The sequence below is a fragment of the Gossypium raimondii genome, chromosome 8 (genome assembly GCF_025698545.1).
Source record: "Gossypium raimondii isolate GPD5lz chromosome 8, ASM2569854v1, whole genome shotgun sequence".
NCBI classification, from domain to species: domain Eukaryota; kingdom Viridiplantae; phylum Streptophyta; class Magnoliopsida; order Malvales; family Malvaceae; genus Gossypium; species Gossypium raimondii.
Genome location: NC_068572.1, coordinates 51,997,323 through 52,019,687, shown reverse-complemented (window position 1 = coordinate 52,019,687; position 22,365 = coordinate 51,997,323). Strand labels below are relative to the sequence as shown.

At 34.5% G+C, this 22,365-nt stretch overlaps 1 protein-coding gene and 1 long non-coding RNA gene across 4 annotated transcripts; both read right to left on the bottom strand.

Moving 5' to 3' along the window:
* Window positions 1-5,788: 5,788 nt before the first annotated feature.
* Window positions 5,789-10,201, bottom strand: LOC105792046 (2-oxoglutarate-Fe(II) type oxidoreductase hxnY). Of its 3 annotated transcripts, none has more exons than XM_012620418.2 (12): window positions 10,023-10,188; window positions 8,716-8,843; window positions 8,331-8,526; window positions 8,018-8,083; window positions 7,861-7,912; window positions 7,511-7,638; window positions 7,262-7,362; window positions 7,125-7,183; window positions 6,993-7,049; window positions 6,846-6,891; window positions 6,500-6,579; window positions 5,789-6,151 (listed from the first exon to the last, which is right to left on the bottom strand). In XM_012620418.2, the coding sequence occupies exons 2-12, from the start codon at window positions 8,791-8,793 to the stop codon at window positions 6,088-6,090; spliced, it is 927 nt and encodes a 308-aa protein (XP_012475872.1). In that variant the 5' UTR covers window positions 8,794-8,843; window positions 10,023-10,188; the 3' UTR covers window positions 5,789-6,087. The 3 variants fall into 3 exon arrangements, 2 of the variants coding, with proteins under 2 accessions (XP_012475872.1, XP_012475873.1); XM_012620419.2 differs by having other exon boundaries at window positions 8,331-8,523; window positions 10,023-10,185; XR_001133181.2 differs by having other exon boundaries at window positions 5,979-6,151; window positions 6,810-6,891; window positions 10,023-10,201.
* Window positions 10,202-17,598: 7,397 nt separating this feature from the next.
* LOC128042902 (uncharacterized) lies at window positions 17,599-19,592 on the bottom strand. Its single transcript, XR_008198432.1, has 2 exons — window positions 18,244-19,592; window positions 17,599-18,097 (listed from the first exon to the last, which is right to left on the bottom strand). It is a non-coding gene; the product is annotated as an uncharacterized LOC128042902 (long non-coding RNA).
* Window positions 19,593-22,365: the final 2,773 nt, after the last annotated feature.

Here is a 22,365-nt window from a genome sequence, read left to right as displayed (position 1 = left end):
CGCTCCAACTTCGCCTAAGTTAGCCTTTACGCCCAAAAGTGAGGATTCGTTTAGAACTCCTCCAAGACACCAATTTGTATAGTGAAAGCGATTGTGCCAAAAGAAGCTACAAATGAACAACAGAAAGCCAAAGAAAGAATATACACAAAGTGTTTGAGTAAATGCTCAAAGAATTCTATTACTCTTAAAAATTCAACTTACAATAGATGAGTACAAATGAAGGGGAGGTTCTCTATTTATACTTGAGCTCCCCCAAAATTGACAGTCAATATACATTTACATCGACGGACGAGATTAACCATATCTCTTAATTTCAGAGATTTACAAGATATGTCATATCAAATCTAATCTAATCTTTACAAGATATGATTCCCTCAATCTTTTAAGATTAGTTACCAAATTAGCCTAAGTTGTCATATGTTCATTATGGGGCCAACCAGACTTCAATCTGACAGGCTTCTCTAACAGTTTTTTGAATCGGACCAGTTCTCGTGGGCTAAATATTCCTCATCTAATCGATAGACCTCTATAGAGTGCATCTTGTGTCATGGTCACGGGCTTTGTACTTTGGCCCGTGACACTAGTGCCAAATTATCCTATTTTAACATTACAAAAAAAAAGGATTCAAATTAGTCTTTTTACTATTAAATGAATCAATTTAGTCATTATATTATTAAAAATAATTAAATAATATCAAATTTCAATAGAGTTAAACCCCATGTGATGGCTTGATGGTCAGGGTATTCATCGCTTCAAGTGTGGCTTATGTTCGAATCGTGCTAGTCGTGTTTGTTGTTCGGGCTTTGCCTTATTCTTGTAATTCACCAAAAAAATCATTAGTTCTAACATTTATTGTTTTAAAAAAATTTCATTTACCATTCAACAGAGTTATATCTTGAGAGCTTTTTATGATTCTATAGATGAAATATTTTGTTTGGAATTGAATCATAAATGAAAAAAAATGATTTCCATGTTACTTTTTAAACAATAAATGTATTTTTTTAATTTAACATTACCTGATTCTTTTTAATAATATATATCATACTGTTTTACTAAATATATGAAAAAAAAGGCTAAATAAAGCTTATAGGTTATTTTTTTAATTAGGGGTTTACGCTAGTTTTAAATTTAATTAGGGATATAGGTTGATTTCACTAGAAAGCGTGTGTCTAGTTGGATGAGCTTTTTGGAAAACGCAACCACTTAGGCAGGCTTTCCATAAAGCTCGTCTAGTTGGATGCACTTTCCAATTCTCTCTCCCAGGGTTAGGGTTTTTATTTTAAGGGTTTTGGGTATTTTGAAAGTGTTCAAGGTTTTTGACGAAAATTCTTAGGTAGTTTTGAGGGGTCGGGGATGTGATAACGCGTCTTAGTACACATACATTTTATATGTCATGGCGATATAGGACTATGACCTTAGAAACCTATTGTGGGGAAATCTGGTTTAGGGGTAATAATGCTTGATACAATCAAGGGTCGAAGTAAACGTGAAGGTCCCAGTCAGCAGTCATGATACGGTCACAAGTTCAAGTATAACTGAGGGGCAGGTGATAGTCGTTACACAGTCAGGAGTTCAAGCTTTTTGGATACCTGCAAACAATGCCCTATATATACCATACATAATATTGAGGCCATAATCATACGATAAAACTCCAAGACTTCTGGTGTAATCAACATAATTTTTTTCTCTATTTTCAAGCAGCCATTATCTCTAACCTTTTTATTCTTGTTTGAAGGCTGACACAGAGGTGAACATAAGAGGGCTCTTAGTAGGAGAGCAAATGTTCCGGCACAGTAGATGTCAAACTCGAGTCAGCGTGACAGTGGTTGTAGTTATTAATAGGTTGTGTAATAACAACCATTGCCGCTACAAAAGAAGTATCACCTTTACTACATAGTAACAGTCATTCCTCGCCTGAGAGTCCTCTTGCATCCACGACGGTGCCAGCTTTTGAACAATAATAAAGGTTAAAGGAACCGGTTGCCTGAAAATAGAAAAAAATTACAGTTATTATAGCTAGATGCCCCAAAGTTTTTCCGTATCAATATGCCCTCAAACTTCTGTATGTTATTTATAAGACTTCATTTTTAGGTATTCAAAAAGATTGAGCTCGTCGCAGCGTAACAACCGTCAACCGACTCCCCCGTTATATCTTGATTCATTATCACATAACGATCGTCGATTGAGACCTTCACGTTGACTTCCATCCTTGACCGTACAAAGCAAAATCACCCTGTAACTGACTTCCCTATGATAGGCTTCGGAGGTAATGATCCTATCTCAGTATGATATATAAAATGTATGCGGCTTGGAGCGGTATCGCATCACCGACGGCTCAAAAATACATCGAACGTAAACAAAATATCATTTTTGGCTAAAATTTTTAAGACCGAAAAATGATTTATAGTGGAAAAATAGAAGTGATTGGAGAGAAATTATATGAGTGAGGGATGATGAAGCTTGGCATGTAAGGGTCAATTTATAAGCACATAGAAGGGTCTATTTGCAAAGGAAAACCTGTAAAAGAGCGCTGGAACATATTCTAAACGTGTTGAAATGTTTAAATTGTCTAAAATATTCAAAACGTCAGGCTTTTCAGCTTGGGGAATAGTAAATTTGTTACAGATCATATCTTCAGGATCGTCACCATCATCATCTTCCTCCGTAGTCGATTGTTGCGTCATCCTCACCTATTATTGTAAATCCGCCACTCTCTCATCCACCTATTTTGACGACATGCCACCCCTATAAAATAGTGATGTGCGTAGCATTTGAGTTACTATAGGCGTGAAACCATAAGGTACCCCAAATCTCAAGTACGTCAGAAAGGTACCAGGCATCGATATCGCTATTGACTACTGTATATCAATGACTATCCCGACACAAAGTTTAACATCGACATCTATGTTGGGGTGTAGTATGCGAAAGACATCGGTAGAGCGAAATATGTACCTACAGGAACAAAAGAATTGGCCACATACGGCGATGGCCCGTAGTGCGGTGGTGCTTGTGAATAAAATATAATATTTGTTAATTTAATGGGAATACCTGAAGGGAAGTGACTCAGATATTGCGTAGCCATAGGTGGCACATTTTCTGCCGGAGTAGATCACGAACCCATCGTGTGACTGCGTTCCCTCCTAATATGTTGTGGTGGTCGACATGGCATTTTACCTAAATTTGTTGACTCCTTTCGTCCGATGATAGTAGATATGGCTTATCGATGGTTCTGAGCTATGCCAAGTAATCATCAACTACCATCGTGTCCGTTGAGAAAAATTGTTCGCGAATTGGTATAGATTGCATCCTACGATCTCACGCCTCGATGTGCTCCTCGTACCTCATTGACTAGTCGATGTTGTCCTTCCTCCGTATGTCTACATTGTGTAGTTCCTTTAGGTTTTGCAGTGGCGGCAAAATTCGTTACCTTCACCCAAACTGCCTCAAAACCTGGTCTATTTTTTACATTTCCGTTATCGCATACACTATCAACAACACCTTCTTATCTCATATTTGTCGATTACCCAACACTTTCTGCGGGATGCAGCGTATGACATTGGTGTCGGCGTACAACATCCATTCAAACTGATAAGCAAAATTGTAAATATCATTATTTATGAATTTCTTTTATGAATCATTGCGTCATTAATATAGGTTTGAAAGAATAGGTAACTAACATCGGCTTCCGACCATTGATCTAAACATAGCCTAATATCTTTTAGAACCTCAGGTAATCCCACGTAGCTTTACCCATGGTTCCACCTGTACAAGCGATATGTTAGTCGAAACGTATAATAATAAAAATTATTGTACAAACTATGTATTAATAAATGATGTTTACCTCGTCACTAACGGGAGTATATATGAGTCGATTATCTTGGGACATAAAAAAATAGTCACCACGAGGCCCACGACTGCAGCAAGAACAGACAACCACCAATCGACGCCACACTCGGTAGGATGGCCAGACACATCTCCTGGTATAACATGGACAATACAGAAGATCCCTAACTTAGTTTCCCGCAGTCATTGAAGTCCACTAAATGTAGTAGCCACCTTGTATGCAACAAATTTTGAGATTTGTCGGGCATTAAAATGTCCCGATTAACCTCTTGATGTATGCTCAGGCATATTGTTGTACCACCTCTTTCGTTTGGTCTTCAGGGTCTTTAGGGAGCTCGTTGAAGTTATCCTTTAACCAGTTCATTGATATCCAACCGCCTTTGAACTTATTTGGGACCTTCCCCAACAATGATTGATAAAGGGTCACTTTGTCCGAAACGATCCCAGATTCCTTGATAATTGGCTCATACATTGTTAGACTGAGTTGTAGCGCTTCGCCTTCGAGTGCGATTATACACTCGTTGCACTGAAGGTGAAAGGTGTGTGTCTCATGCCTCCATCTTTCCATCAACACGCTGATTAGTTGCAAATCAAGTTTGCAGCCCCCGGACATGCGAGACGCATGTAAGAATCCAGCTGCTTGCAAATGGCCATAAATTTCAGGAATCACAGATTTTCCCATATTATGGATGAAGACCTCCAAAACACGATCATCCGCCTATTTACACAAAAAATTATAATTATAATTATAATAAAAAATAAAATTAACATTATAGAAATTAACAAAATTTAAATTTTGGTCTTACCATTACTAATTGGGTGGCAAAAATATGCTTGTCGTTGAAGCAGATTGAGGAGATGACTATTCGTGAGAAATTGATTTAAAAAAATGAAATAATTAAAACAAAAAAATATTTTAAAATAAAAATGTAAAAAATTATTAAAAACGAGAGACTTGAGAGACTTGAGAGGGTTTAAGAGAATTGAGAGAGTTAAGAGAAAGATGTAAATGAAAAAAAAAAATTTGAGAGGCATTTATAGGATAAAAAAAAGTTATCGTTGGTTAAGGTTATAATTTTTTTTTTACTATTAGCGGCAACATTCAAAAAATTGTTAGGATTTGACTGTTAACTGAAAAATGTGTCTAACTAAACGGAATTTTCAATAAAACCAACCTATATCCCTAATTAAATTTAGGACCCGCGTAAAACCCAAATTTAAAAATAAAAAGGGCCTGTAGGCCTTATTTTGCCGAAAAAAATGCTGTTTAGAATATATTCTTGCTTTAAAAAATAAAAAGAAAAAGAAATTTAAAAACAGTGAGTAAATCTATTTAAAAAAGAAAAGAAAAAGGTTGTTAGATTAGAGATTGTGAGAGGATCCTAAAGGACACCTAGCCTGGCCTAAGAGAAATGTAAAGACAAAACGTTGCCCAATGTCTTTGTCTGTCTGGCTCAAAGAGAAGGCACGTGTATAAATCTAATGACATCGTTGAAACAAAGCGGACATCATGCACGGCAACCCAGATCAACGGCCGCCATCCTTTATCATCTATTAACCACGAAAAATGAAGGAATTTATTTCCTTTTTTTTGGTCCTAATTAATTGTAGTTTTGAAAATTTTATTGTTTGACCACACCTCCTTCATACTTTTCTTTCAATCAACTGAACTAGATTGAGACACCTTGATTTTTCTGACCTACCATATAAACTTCATTAGCTGACACAACTAGATTTTAGAATAAATGGGGGAATTTTTATTTATTATTATTATTTTTTTAAGATTTGATTCCACTGGAGAAAAATTTCCATAAAATTAAGATTAAATCCATAATTTTAAAATAATAAAAGCACCCTTGTTTTTGTTCTAAAGAAAATGAATTCGGTTTAGCAGTTGCCAAAAAATTGATGATATCAATAATTTCATGCATACATGAACACCTACTTATCAGTGACTAAAATGGATGACTTTTCATTTTACAAATATAATTCCATTCCTCGTTTTCACATGGTGAACAGCAAATGGGATTTGTCCATAATAATCTTCTTCAACTTATGCCATTTTATCCTCAACACCACCAAGATTCTTAGAATCAAATCTCCTTTTACACATTCAATACGCAACTCAAACCAAATTGCAATGAACTTGGTACCAATATATAGAGATAAATATATAACAAGCCAAATCAACAATGTTTGCAATTCCTTCAGCACAAGTGAGCTTGGAATGATGCATAACTTCAACTACTTGACATATGTAAGTCTAAGGCGCTCTTCCAGGTAGTCCGATGCTTTTATGGGTGGGAATCTGCATGTAACCATGAAAACGTATCAACTCTGTCACTGATCATAAACATATACCAAATTCATGTTGCTCTGATTTAGTATTTTTCTTTAAGGATTCGTATTTGGACATTGTTATGGGGATATAACCATTCAAGGGCCTTCCGGTTGTGGGAAAAAGAACATAGAAAAAATCAAAACATACCAGAGTCAGAGCAATATAGCAGGAAATATAAAAGAGCAAGAGAAGGTAGGTCTTACTCTTCTTTCTGTTGTAGTTTAACAAAACACCAGTTGAATCGATGTTCTATTTGATAGGTTGTTTTAACTTTAATCGAATCATAAAAATAGAAATCACCGGTTGAATCAATACCTTGGCGGGCAAGCCTCACTGCAACAGCTTCCCAAACATTCCACGATACAGTCTTTACTAGGCTCCATGAAGGATGCCACCTAAAATGTTTGCAAAATAATTATAGAATAGAGTCCCCCCTCTTCAGTTGAAGAGGTATAGAATAAACAATGTGCAATGACTGGTAAATACATTTCAATCTTGGCACCCTCATCAAATAATCAGATTATGAACAGATAATATCATTCGACATGAAGATTTCAAAGTCGAAAGGACATTCAACGAACTGCTCCTATTTCTTAACATAATTGAACTTTCCAAAAAAATGAACCTGTTATGCATAAACAGCAAAAGGGTGAATCATTACGGAGTAACGTTCTTGTCTGGGTGGCAGCACTCTATGCAGTGTTGACCTGCAAATGCATGACACAGAATTAGAGATACAAAGAAGCTAACATTATTGTTTTACAAGCCCTCCAAGAAAAGCATCGAAAGCTTTGTGATAACAAACAACCTGAACAAACAATTGGTCCACCTCTCCAGCATGTCCCCAATGTTAACAACGAATGCCCTACAGGTTCACATCCAATGTTCAGTACTTTTGTTTTAATGATGATATGTACAATCTGCCATCACTAATACTCACCCACTTATGCTTGGCACATCCTCCCAAACCTGAGGTTGTTTGGATTTCTCCCTGCAAATCTGCTTTCAGAAAGGTGAAACAGATGTTGGGTCAAAATAAAAAATTTAAGGTTTGCATGTTTTTAACAAGGAACATACCTGAAGCCCCGGAACACCATCCGTCATCAGAAGAGTGATCATTCCATAATCTGAATGAGCAGAAGCACCATATACTTCTTCACTTGAAGAGTCCAAGTCCCCTAACATCAAAATTAAGAGGCACATCATCTTTTCTATCTATATATTTCTTCACTCCAATGGAAAGCTTTAGATACAAGTGCTCCATAGAAACTTCACATCAATCAAAGACTTCAACAAATATAAAGAAGCCAAGTAGTGCTACCATACCTGAGCCTGGATAATGTAATAAACGAATAAATCCTAATGGTTCATTAAGGGCACCCACTTTCCCAAAGAAATCTTCATCTAATTTAAGGGATAGGGCAATTAAGGAGAGTAATTTAGTCCCAGCAGACCTGAGGAAGCAAATGTAGCACCACTTTAACCTTTCACAGGTAGCTGAATCTCATTGTATAGTTTTCCAAGCAAGATAGAGTTTAATTCAGAACTTAAAAGTAAGTTATGAACTGGGATGACAAAGGAATCTATAAAAAGGTTGAGTATATCAATAAATTTATAATAGAAACTCTTTGCAGAAACCATAAATACCAATATGTGAACTAATAGCAGGGACTCACAGCACTTTTTGATGATAAGTCTCCATTGTGCTTCTCCAAGATGGTAGATCTTCTGCAATTTCCAAGCCAAAACGACATCTTGAGTATAACTCAATTAAACTTCTTATATGAAGAAACTACTACAAGATGTTTTGTATAATAAGATAATCATACATACCTTCTAAAGGCCATTGATTGAGGCCATCAGCTAGTGGACCAACATAGAAAGTTTCTTTAGAGTCACCTGTTGTTCAAGCAATCGAAAGTGATCAATCTGACCTCAAATGATCTTTACAGTAAACCAGAAAGGAATTAGGAAAGAAATTAACGCTACTGAAATGGGTGTATTGGAAAATCTTGAACAAACCTATTAGCATCTCAAATCAAACTCGTTGATATAGTCATCGAACATGCAACTTAAGAAGAATGTTAAACATTAAAAAAGGAAAAGGGAAAGGGAAGTTTAAATAATTAAAAATAGATAGAAATACCTTTGGTAGTTAAAGTAGTATCAAGTTTTTCAGCATAAAGTGCTGTATAACCTCTGTGATTCTTGATAGCTAACTTCATCTTCTCTTCAATTGGGAATGAAAAGAAGTTGCTACTCTGCTCAAAAACTTTCTTAACCAATTCTTCATCGACCCCATGATTCACGAGGTAAAAGAAACCGTGGTCAATGCATGCCTGCTAAAAACCCATAAGTTTAAAATATTTTTTTCTTTTTCTTTTGGAGAGAGTTACAAATTGCATGCAAAAGAGATTGCTTTGGTTCTAAAACCAGTGTCTTTATATTACAATCAATAGATCCGAACTGAAACTGCCTAAAGATTGAGTATTGGCAAAGCAAAAGGGTAAAGAAGAAATAAAAAGACGAACCTGACGGATAGAGTTGGCGGTGGAGAAGCGATCTGGTGAGGCCAAGTCAATGATCGGAAGTTGAAGGGCGTTAGACATTTTTCTTTGTTTCGTGGTTTCTGCTGTTCACTACGCTTTGAAATTCAATCCTGTACTCCAATTTGGTCCATTTTTATTCTTATTTCTTTATTTTTTAAATATAACTTTTAAATCAATTGAAAAATGACAAATTTTTTATATGTATTATGTCAAAACACTAATATCAGATTTGGATACGTAATCAATCTGATTACATTATGAATTTTAATGGGTTTAATTAAATAAATTATTAAAAAATTATAAAAATTTAAAAAGTACTAAAAATGAAAAAATCAGTCCAATTGCTAGTTGAATCAATTCTTTTAATAATTCAATAGTGAATTCAATAAATTCATATCAATTCGTGGATCAACAAGTCAGATCTTTTATTCTGAATTAATACCTCAAATGACTCCCAATCTGATTAGTCAAACTAATCTGGTTCTTGAAGTTCCCCTTCTTTTTTTTCCTTCTCTTATCTATCCAAATTATAACCACTCTCCAATGGTTGACCAAAATTTTAATATAAGATTCTTAATTTATACTTTCCATACACTTTTGTATAGATAAAACGCAAAATTGGACAACCCGAATAAATCCACTTCTATTTCTTCTCACCACTTATAAATTCAACTCCAAACTAAAAGATTCAAACTGTACAATTTTTGAGTTAGGGTTTTTTTTAATCATCTCCCTGTCAACATCTTGATTTTCAGACCGTAAAGGTACCCAAAATATAACTTCTTCATTAATGATTGGCAAAAGAGCTTTGACTACCAATATCAACACTAGTGGCGTATTTAGGGGGCTGGCAGGGGGATCACCCAAAAATAGAAAATTATTCATTTAAGCCCTTTAGAAATTTAAATTAGTAAAAGTAAAATTATACTTTGTCCCCTTAAAAATTATAAAACTTTAATTTAATCCTTTAAAAATGGTAAATATATAGACTATTAAAAATTAAAATTTAATTTTGGTCCCGACTAAAAAAATTTCTGGCTTCACCCGTAATCAACACCACCACTTTTGATCTAATCATTATTTCAACATGCATCGTTTGTATTTCATATTAATATTCCACTTCACATAACTTATTTTGTTTACTTTACAATTTGATCATTCTTCCTACTACTTTAATATACTAATTTGATTTCATGCATAATATTTGCACAAACATATTTAATCCAACTATTTAACATACTCTATACCGGAAATAAAATCAAATCAAGTAAAATTCTTGAACTACTTACCTTGTATCTTTAATCTCTTCACTTTCTTCACTTTAAATTCCAATTTCTTGCTTCCAAGATAGTATTCTAACTCTCTAGTATTTTTACTACACTTCTTCTTTTGGGTGGTTATGGAAATTTCAAGTGAATTGGGTGAAAAAGTGAGATTTCACGGAGAATGACTAAATTGCAAAGAGAGCAAAGTTTTCTTTCCTTCTCTTCCACCAACGTGATATGCATGGAGAAAGATGATCACCTTTCTCCCTTCTTATACAAATATTAAATTAATAAAATATTTATAAAATATTATTTTATTCATTAAATAACACAAACATAATTATTGCCTTCTAGACTTTCTCTTTTGTTAATTGACTATTTTGTTGATCTTTCAAAATTGCATTTTGAATCATCACTTAATTTAGTAAAATTACAATTTATTCCTTCATAATTCTCCACTTATTTAATTTGGTCCTTATTCATCCATTTTCCCTATTTTATAGAACCTTCCACTCTTAATATATTTACACTATTGACCCTTCAACTTTTTATATTTACACTTTAACCCTTAAATTCTAAATATTTATATTTGGGTCACAAAACTTTTCATATATTTATGATTTAGTCCCCACTTTAAACTAATGCATCACATCATGCTTCTCCATCAAAATTTTCTTTGACATTAGCTAAAATTTCACTTTTTATAACTTTTATTTCTTTATTTTTATTTTACTTTATCGAGGACAATTTCTCGATTTTTCATTATTTCTATAATTAAACAATTTTCAAGTGTTACATTTTCTTCTTTTTTATTTTTTCCTTCTCTTATCAATTTAAATTATAACCACTCACCAATGGTCAACCAAAATTCTAATGTAAGGTTCTTAATTTACACTTTCCCTACACTCCTACAAAGATAAAATGTGAAATTGGGAAATCCAAAATTTTGAGAATACTTCTCACCACTTATTAATATTGAAAAGGAATTTTTAGTGTTATTATATTTATTGATTGATTAAAGACTCAACTCCAAATTAAAAAATTCAAACAGTTGAATGTTTGAGCTGGGGTTTTTTTTATCATTTCTGTTGAGTATGACTCCTATTTCAGTCAAATTTGAGAAATAATCTTTCAGTTAAACTCTGTTTATTTGTTTCAATCAAACTCTAATTAGTCTAGATTATTTTATTATTATTTGACCTATGAAGTTAGCCTATAAATAGGCTCTTTTACAACATTAGAAAATACACCCATTAAAGATTAGAACTCATAACACATTTAGAGAATTTTGTGTTTACGTTTTGAGGGTTCTTTGTTTTCGAGTTTTCAGAGTTTAGTTTTTATTTTCATCTTTTGTACTATTCATTCTTTGGCCATTATAGTAAAATTATTTTTGTCTGTGGTTTTTTATCCTCTTTGGAGGGGTTTTTTCACGTTAAATTTGTGTGTTCAATTTCTCAATTTCTTCTGCTTATTTTACTTGTTTGTTGTTTAATCGGGTCGATCCCCAACAAGTGGTATCAGAGCTAGTTTAATTTTCATAAATCAGCCTGTTCAGAGATGGCAGCAACAAAGTTTGAAATTAAGAAGTTTGATGGTGAGGCAAATTTCAGTCTGTGGCAAGTTCGGATAATGACAATTCTAGTTCAAACCGGCTTGAAAAAGGTTGTTATCGGGAAAAAGCCTAAGAATCTAAATCAAACAGAATGAGAAGAGTTTGATGAAAATGAATTGTTTGCAATCTAGTTGTGCCTCGTGAATACGGATGCAAGAGGTATTGATGGAGAAGACCTCATCGACATTGTAGAAAAGGTTAGAAACTCTTTATGCGACTAGGTCTCTGGCTAACCGTTTAGTGTTGAAACAACGTTTATTTACGTTTCACATGAACGAATGTGAGCTTTTTAGATATCACATCAGTCAATTCATTACTCTTTTAAATGATTTAAAAAACATTGAGGTTCATATTGATGATGAAGATCAGGCTATGCTATTATTGTGCTCTTTACCCCTTCATACAAGTCTTTCAGGGAGGCCCTGATTTATGATGGAGACAAACTCTCGTTTGAAGATGTGAAGGGTCATTTGTTGAGTAGAGATAAACTCGACAATGAGTTTGGTTTGGATAGCAAGGTAGATAGGCAAGCTTCCGTTTTGGTTGCATCAAATAAATGAGACAAAAGGTGTCGCTATTGTAAAAAGTTAGGTCACGTCAAAACAGATTGTTATAAACTGCAAAATAAAATAGCTACTGAGAGTAACGAGGAAGATGTAGCTGATGCTAATTTGGTTGATGAAAGCGGTGATGATTTCTTGTTAGTGTCAACGAGTGATAACTCCAAGCTCACTTCCGAGTGGATCCTAGATTCGAGATGTTCTTTCCACATGTGTCCCAATAGAAAATAGTTCTCCATATACAGTTCGATTGAAGGTAGAGTTGTGCACATGGGAAACAATTCATCTAGTAAGGTAATTTGTATTGGTACTGTTAAAATTATGATACACGATTGGACGATTAGAGCACTCTCAGATGTCAAGTATATACCTAATTTACGAAAGAATCTCATCTCATTGAGTATTTTAGACTTGAAATGATACAGAATCAACATCAAGTCGAGCAACATTAAAGTATCTCTTGGAGCTCTTGTTTTGTTAAAAGGTAAAAGAACCTGCAGTCTTTATATTTTGGAAGGTTCTACAGTGACCGGTGAAATTGGACGTCCTTCGTCCGTTACGGAGTCGAATTCAACTCGTTTGGAGCGGAGGCAACTTGGTCATAGGAGGGAAAATGGTATGACCGTTTCGTTGAAGAGAGGTTCTTTTTTGGATGCAGGTTTTGAAAAGTTAGGGTACTGTGTTCGTGAAAATCAGACTCGGGTTAATTTTAATTCGGCAGTGTACAAGTCGAATGCTAGAAGTCTTCTAGTTTCTAAGCACAGATTCGACTCAATTAATTCTCTGCATAGTTCAAGATAGGCCCGTAGCGGGCTTTGGCAAAGATGACATTGTGGAAATATGAGTCAAGGTGGAGATTTGTTAAGTATGACTCCTATTTCAGTCAATTTTGAGAAATAATCTTTCGGTAAAACTCTATTTATTTGTTTCAATCAAACTCTGATTAGTCTAGATTATTTTATTGTTATTTGACCTATGAAATTAGCCTATAAATAGGCTCTTTTACAACCTTAGAAAATACACCCATTAGAGATTAGAACTCATAACACATTTAGAGAATTTTGTGTTTACGTTTTGAAGGTCCTTTGTTTTCAGGTTTTCGGGGTTTGGTTTTTATCTCCATCTTTTGTACTATTCGTTCTTTGGCCATTATATTAAAATTATCTTTGCATGTGGTTTTTTATCCTCTTTGGAGGGGTTTTTTTCAAGTTAAATTTGTGTGTTCAATTTCTCAATTTCTTTTGCTATTTTTACTTATTCGTTGCTTAATCGGGTCGATCCCTAATAATTTCCATGTCATCTCGATTTTCAAACAGTAAAAGAGATTTGGCTACTAATATCAACTTGTTTAACTATTATTTAGGTATCAAATAGTGCATTTTAATAGTTAAAAGCAGTCTTTGAGCCTTAGTTCGAGCACTACGTTAAAACGAACTGGAACATGAAAAAAAAATAGAGCCACCACCACAATTTGATGAATTTTTGTAACTTGAGTTGGTGAGCAGCAACTGGGTTTATCTTCAACGATTTCCATATCATCCTCCACAACATCTGTCACACACAAATTTTGGACCTTTAAAGTTAGGTGTTAGTATACCTTTGTAATTTGGTTTAAATTGAGTAATGATTTTTTTATGATGTTAAAATTTGGATTGTAACGGGATTGGAAAGTCTTCATTGAACACCTTTTATATACATTTATTTAAATTATGAACTTATTCCGAAGATATTTAATTTATTTCATTTCATAATGAGAAAGCTAAAAGGGAGGATTTATGTCGGTTTTAAAATTTGATTTAATTCGGTAGTTTTTCTTATAGATATAGAGTGAATTTGAATGGATGGTAAGTTTACTTGTGGTTAGTGTGAAAACAGCGGTGGTGGTGATATTAAATATTATAGTGATATTGTAGCGTAAGACAAAAAGTAAACTAAACGTATCGCACCGCACTCAATCGTTTATCCAAACTCACCCTTACTGGATGTGAGGATAAGGAATTGAGCTCAATGCTCAATGAATTACATGGTGGGAGCTTGTTTATCTAACTGTTATTATGTAACTAGATAGTAAAAAATTTAAAAAGAGGGGGTGGATGGGTAATAATGACATAGGTTAGCAGTGGGAATGCGTAGATATGACTAAATACATTATAATCATATAAAATAGTTTAATTAGGCTAGTGGAAGTGGGTGACCGGCTATTTCAATTAATGTTGGCCAAATTGTTTCTTTTGACTTGAAGCTATCTTTAATTTAATGGGTAGAGGAGAATTGTGAGTGGGAGTGGGTGGCGGACTGATAAATGGTAAATCTAATATATTTTAATCTCGTTCTTAATGTGTTTTTGAATAAATATTTATACAAATTGGTGATTTTGATTCTCCTAATCTTTTTAATTCATGTTCTTATACTTAGGTGAGCATTTGGGAGCAAAATGAGTGAAAATCAGGGGAAAAGAGAAGATTTCAGGAGCCACACGGGCTAGACACACGCCCATGTGCTAGCTCGTGTCGATTTCGCATATTTCTTCCCAAACACGCGGAAAAACACAATTTTTAGGCTTTCTGAGCATTCTAAAGTCTATAAATACCAAATATAAGAATAGATATTGAAGCCATCAGAGAAGATCGAAGAAAACACTCGAAGACCATTTGGAGCCAACTTTGAAGCAGATTTCCATCAAGATCGAAGACCTCCTTTTAATTTCTTTTGAAATTTTTATGAGTTTCTTTATTTTTTTTGGTTTTTCTGACTTTAAGATGCTTTTATTCAGGATTATGAACTAATTCCCTAGATACCTAAGGAAGATGAAATCTATTATTTAATTTCTATTTTATGCTATAAATACTTGATTCTTGTTCTTAATTATGTATGCTTATCCATTGTTTTAATATTTCCAGGATATTAATTCATGTTTAATGTGCTTAATTCGATGGAGGAAAAGTCCCTATTTAAGAGTAGATCTAGCATAATTGAGTGGAGTTGCATGCAATCCTAGAGATAGGACGACATAAATCTATCGGATTAGAATCAAATCTAATAGGGGAATCTATAGATCGAATTAATGCAACGATAGGGGTTTTAATTAGAAAGAGATTTCAATTAATCAACCTAGAGTCGGTTGTTCTTGCTCTCGAAAGAGATATTAACATAATTTAGGGATTTCTACGGATCAAGACACCAAATGAATAAATCGTTTAATTCAGATTCAAAATAATAGGTGAAGTCTAGGTGAATTCTTTCCTGGGTATTGTCTCTCTCATTGGTTATCTTCGATTATTTTTCCTATTTCATTCTCTGTTGAGCTCTTAGTAAATTAGTTTAGTAATTTTAGTTTAAAGCACATCACTCCAATTTGCCAGCTGAATAATAAGAAAACGGTAATTACTAATACTTTTAGTCCTCGTGGATACGATATCTCTACTCACTGTAGCTATACTGTTGTTCGATAGGTGTGCTTGCCTTTGTCGTAAATTTTAGTTAGTACAGAAAACAAACATCACAGACAAACCAAGGGAGAAAGAAATAAGTAAGAAATGTTTTTTTGGGTGGTTATTATGGAGGAACTAATGTATGTTTGGGCTACATGGTGGGTGAAATTAAGTAATTAGAGTATTCAAGTTAAAGTTTCAAGCATGGTAGACTCTTGCATCTCTTCTTTATATCAAAATATTGTAAATTGAAATGGTAGGATGTAAAACCGTGAATTAACAATGAAATGAAGCCCTCTTTGCTTAGCTTAAACTCTTTAATGGCTGTAAGTTGGGTTCATATTGTGATAACAGCCCTTTTTCCTCTCTAATTATCATGCTTGGATGTTTAGCTAGCAAAGAGTTGGAGGGACCAAACGGCTAGTGTGAGGCTCTCGGCATCTTAGGAAAGTTATTTTGGCAAGTTCTCGAACAACACTTGAAAACTTGTTGAATTCGGCTGGAAGTTGTGGGAACTATCTCTTGATTAAGGATGTTGCTGTTAATTTTGCGTATCTTGTATTGTGGTTTAAAATGCAAAAAAGTAACATGCATTGTTGTTCGGTTTATGCTTGAGAAGTTTAAAATTTGGGAGCTTAAAACAGTTTAAATTGCGATTCATATTGCTGTCCAAAAATACAGTTTTAGTAATGTCCCATTATTAATGGTTGAAGCTAAGAAACAAGTATTTGATGAAAGGATGTAGGCAACTAAATTGTCTGAAAATTTAATTACACTATGTTTGGTTGGCCAATACACCCCTAATCGGTGGGCCCCACCTAATACATCTCTATTCCATCGTTTGGTTGAATGTGTTTCTAATACCCGTGTAATACAATACAGATTTAATCGGTGAAAACCACCGATTTGTAATCTGACCCTTTTGCTCGATTAGGTCTCGCATCCAAATCCTCCTGTTTTACCCTCCCAATTGGCTTCCCCATTCCGTCGCGTCTTCCTTCGTTCTACCTTCGTTCTACCTTCGCCTCCCGATTGGCTTCCCCATTCCTTCGCCTCTTCCTCTGTCTGTCAACCTCTTCTTTTTTTTTCTTTACAACCAGTCACTCTTTCGATTTGCCTTCTCAACCAGTCCACCTTTTTCTTTTCTTTTTCTCTGTGTCAGTCATTCGATTGCTCTCAATTGGTGTTATTGCTACTGAAAGGTAAAGGTTTCTCTCTTTTGCTCTCAATTATCCTGTAATTGTTCTAACTCTCTTCTCTCTGTACTGTTAGTGTCTTGTTAGTGTTACTGCTCTCAATTGGTGTTACTGCTGTCTTGTTAGTGTCTTCTTCATTGCACTTTCAGGGCCTGATCTCTGTTTCTTCTTTCTCAGTTGATGTGCAACTTTACATAAACAAGACTGAGCCCCCCATTGTTTTGCCCTTTTTTCTTTCTATGTTAGGGCATAAGACATTGGCATGCAATCTGCTGCAAAATTCATTTTCGCCTAAACTTCCTAGCATGTTTCAATCTGTGTTTGTCATTAACTGTGATTATGTAATTTGGAACTTAGGTTGAGCATCTCCATAAATGGCGTCTCCCCTTTGTTCTCTTTTCCTCTTGTTTTCTTTTCTGACCTTTATAGTTAGCCACCTAATTAAGATACTTCCATATTAAAATTTCATGTAAAAACGGTTGAGTTTATTCATGTTTTATTCTTTGTAGTCTCACTGTCTACATTAATTTGTGCAGTTGTTGGTTTACTCCATCTATTTTGACTGGTTAATGTTTCTTTGAATCTTCTGAACTGAGGTGATTAACTTAAAATTCCATATTTCAATCAGCTGTTCTTTTTCTCAACTTTTAGGTGTTAAAGGAATTTACTCTTCAAAAACAATTGATCGTGCAACTCATTTTTTGCATCACTATTCAAGCTACTTGGGTGCAAGGTATGAATTATAGGTCTGATTTTATTTAATTAATTAATTAGTTTTTTAATATTGTAGAATGCAACTTGTAGAAAACTGTAAAACTTTTTCATTCTAATTGATGTTGTCTTTGACATGCATATTAGTTGGTCCAATCCTTCGAGGATGATAATATTCTATGCACTTCTTCCATGTCCTGCTTGTTGAATGCATTTGAAAGGGAGTGCACTTGGTCCTGTCTCTATAATGTTGTCATGTCCTGCTTGTTGAATGCATTTGAAAGGGAGTGACTGGTTAGTGAAATATATAATTTCAACCTCTTCCGCATTTGCTTTACTTTTTCAACATTATCCGTCTCTCTGCTCCTCTCCATGCAAGATACAACCAAACAAAATATCTCATCTCGAATACCTATCTTTGCCTCCTTCATTTCGAATAAAACCCGAAAAATTTCATCTGTCCTTCCAACTTTTCCAAGCTCCTTAATGAATACTAAATATGCTTTCCAAGTAGGTCGGATGCCCCTCTCCTCCATCGAATTGAATACTTTCCATGCTTCGGATATACGGTTTTAGCCAACATAACCTGCAACCATGGCCATAATAGCAACAGTTTCAGGCTCAACACCTTTCTCCATCATCTCATTGTATAAATCACAGCCTTTTTTATACTCTTTCAATCTACAGAGGCGTTGCATTAGATCAGTGTAAGTAGAAGTTGTTGGTAAGTACCCGGATTCCTTAATGCTTTGGAAAAGATCAAGTGCCTTGGAAAGGTCATTTCTTCTTAAGTGCCCATTGATGATAATCTCATAAACCTTCTCACTAACCAGTTGTCTTGTCTTCATAATATCGAGGATTTCCAAGGCATCGGCAATCCTATCGGCCCTGCACAGTCCTTTAATCAGAATCTCAAAATAACGGGGGTCCAAAGACAACCCTTTATTCTTAAGGTCCCGAATCAATTCTAAAGCTTCCTTAATTCTTCCAGAAATACATAAACAAACCACGTTGATGGAAATACTGCTCCATACAAAATCAATGAGAAATAGTATATTTTATATCAATATATAAAGCTAATTGCTGTAGAAAACATTTGTTATGGCGAAACCAAATATTGCCTAGCAGAAGTCAGAATGTAGGAACTAAGAAGAGAGGTTGGTTTCGTTACACATATGTTGTAGCTCAGGCAGGTTCCAAGATGTGTTAAGACGACTCCCTCTTTAAGATATATCACTTCTCGGCCCCCTTGGTATTTAATCAAGTGACTAAGCTGTGCTTCTCTTGCTTCTAAAGTTTTCCTTCAGTAATGCAAATTTTTTCTTGCATTGGTTTACAGTCTTCCCGGGAACAGCAGTGGCTACTCGTTCCCAACGCTGACTGGTTTCCTTTGGGAATGTCTTCAGAGCCGAATCAGTGCTCTTTCTTGTACAGCAGACCATACATCTTGTTCTGAACTTGATGAAACACCATTGCCAGAAACCACATCAACAGGATTACTTTAATAATTCTTCCTTAATTCAAATCAAGGCTGATTTCCTTCTCAACCATCTCCTTGTAAAATTCCATAGCTAAGTGAGGCATTTTGACAAACACCTGGCCTTCTAGCCAAAGATTGTTCTATAAACTCAAGCTCCTTGGCATTGGTTCGTGGGGTTATCGAAAACCCAAATTTGGTTTCATCTGAGGTTACATTAACAACACCTAAAATGTCAGTTATTTCTTGGAAGAGTGATGGGATGGTACCAGTTTCAGCTTGGCTCTTCAAGTTAGCTTGTGGGGCTTTCTTCGTTGGTTTGGATGATTTGGAGAGTGTTGAAAATCGAAGGGGACGAAGCTTAAGTCTCGAGAAATGGAGGCGAATCACTGATTGTGAAAGAAAGTGCTGGAATTTGACTAAGTACCTCATATTTGAAGCAAATTTTTTGATCATCTCAGCTTATTGTTGCGCATAAACCACAGCTTCTTATTAATGGAAGTTTGTTGAGTGAAGTTATAGTCCTACTGAGCTTCGAATACTTTTTTTTTGGGGGTAAACAACGTTACCAGTTTACCAGTGACTTAAAAAATAATCACTTAACTCTAAAATAATTAGACGACTGGGAAAGAAAAATAAAACATAATTGAGTGACCAAAAAAACTTGGGTGATTATTAATGTAGTTTACCCTTTTCTCTTTACGTCATTAACAGTAATAGTTAAATTTCAATTCTAGCCCCTCTACTTTTTTATTATATTAAATTATATATTTCAATTTCATGTTCATATTTGGAGTCTGTTTGATTCACTGAAAATATTTTCCAAATTTTTTTCTAAAATAGAATGGTTTTTTTGAAAATGTGATGTTTTTGGTATTTGGATGATTTTAGGTAAAACATTTTCCACTGTTTGATAAACTGTCTTCAACTCATTTTCCGAAAATTATTTTCAATGTAGGAAAATTAATTTTGAAAACTATTGTAAAATAATGTGTAATATAATGTAACATTAATGGGCAATATTTATGAGCTAAAATATCTTTCAATTTAAAGGGCATAAACTTTGGCATTAATGTGCTCCAAAATTGTCTTCTTTCTTTGAATCTATAAATTTTCTTCTTTTAACGACACAATGAATATTTGAGTGTTATGTAAACATTTTATTGGTCCTGCCAGAATGAACTAACTTCATAAACTAATAAATTTTTTAAATAAAAATATAAAATATAAATAAATATGTATGATTGATACAATCAACTAAATTCGTAAAGTACTATTTAGCGAAAGCATGTTTAAAAATAAAATTGGTTCTACTTTCTTTGATAGCAGTGGCACTAATAATGGTTCAGTTTGTTTTAAAGTGTCGATGTTTTATTGATGCTGTCTTATAATTTGTTTATGTTGCAGTAATGGCCCGTCTGCCTTTAATTGCACTACGTGAGAGGCGTAGAAGAATTGGTATTGCATTGACACTATGGTTGGAAATCTGTAGAATTGCGATTTGGTTCTTATTTAGAATGGGTGCCAGCCTTAGCCTACAGACTTATAGACCAAGGATTAGGTCCTATACCTTAGATTTTTATGCAAACCGGGATTATGTGAATAGGCTTGTATATGCTAGTGATGAGACCTGTATTGAACAAGTTAGGATGAATAGAACTGCCTTTTCTAAACTATGTGAGATGTTAGAATCGATAGGGGGATTGAAGTCGTCAAGGGTCATGCTTGTTGATGAGCAAGTAGCAATATTTTTACATATCATCTCCCATCACCTTAAAAATCGAGTTATCAAGCATCACTTTAGAAGGTCCGGGGAAACTGTTAGCAGAGCATTCCATAGCGTTTTAAATGCTGTCATACGCTTACAAGATGTATTATTTAAAAAGCCGGAGCCAATTACAGCCGAGTCTTCTGACACAAGGTGGAAATGGTTTAAGGTATTAGACTGACTTTTATATATAGCTTGTACAACATTTAGTTGACTTAGATTTAAATTAGTATTCTAACTCAAGGTTTTATATCATGTGAAATAGAATTGCTTAGGTGCTCTTGATGGAACCCACATCAAGATTAAGGTGCCAACAGTTGATAAACCTAGATATCGAACCCGAAAAGGTGACATAGCAACAAATATGCTAGGTGTTTGTACACCTGAGATGCAATTTGTTTATGTTCTTCCTGGTTGGGAAGGTTCAATTGCCGATGGACGGGTGCTTCGAGATGCCATTAGTAGAAGGCATGGACTAAAAGTTCCTCATGGTACAGTGTATAGTTAGAGGAATTTGAATTATTTTAATTATAAAATAAAACTTTGTTTGCTGAATTAATCATTTTAAAAAAATTTATTTTATAGGTTGTTATTATTTAGTTGATGCTGGATACACAAATTGTGAGGATTTCTTGCACCATTTAGAGGACAATGATATCATCCGAACGAGTGGCGTCGGGGTTATCACCAAGTTCTCCGCAAGAGTTTTTAATATGAAACATGCCTCAAGACGTAATGTCATTGAAAGATGCTTTGGCTTATTAAAACTTAGATGGGGCATACTTAGGAGTCCATCGTTTTATCCTGTCTGGTGCACAATAGAATTATTATTGCATGTTGTTTGCTCCATAATTTTATTCGAACCCATATGAGTATTGATCCCATTGAAGCGGAGGTGGGAGAAGGATTACCTACTAATGTGGTGGATGACGATGAACCGAATATCACAAATATTCATCCATCGGATGCTTGGGCAACTTGGAGGATGGAACTAGCCAACCAAATGTTCGATGAATGGCAAGCATCTAGAAATTAGTTAGGTTTAGGACAAATTCAGTTTGAATTAATTTGTTGATGTTATTTTATGTAACTAGTTTATGAAACTTTGGTGGTCTTTGATTAAAATTCTGTATTGTACTAAACTTTGTTGAATTATAATTTAATTATCTTTTCATTCAGCATGTGTTATAAATTTAAATTTAGTATTGAACTACCGATATAATATTATAAACTGTTCACCCAACAATTAAATTATATTCAAAATAGTAAATAATGTTAATTTTTTTTCTTAAGAACAATATGTCAGGTGTTCCAGCAACGGGTGCTTCTTCTCAAGCTTCTCGAGGAAGCAAAAGAAAATGGGTTCCAGAGGAGGATGCAGCCTTGGTTTCTTGCATGGTGGATTTGCACAATGTAGGAACATTTAATGCTGATACCGGGTTCAAAGCCGGTTATTTGAACGAGCTAGAGAAAATGCTAGAAAAGGCTTTACTAAGAGCAATGTTGAAGGCGAAACCAAATATTGAATCTAGGATTAGGTGCCTAAAAAGGGAATGGTCAGTCGTCACGACATGCTTAATGGCCAAAACAATGATGGTTTTGGTTGGGA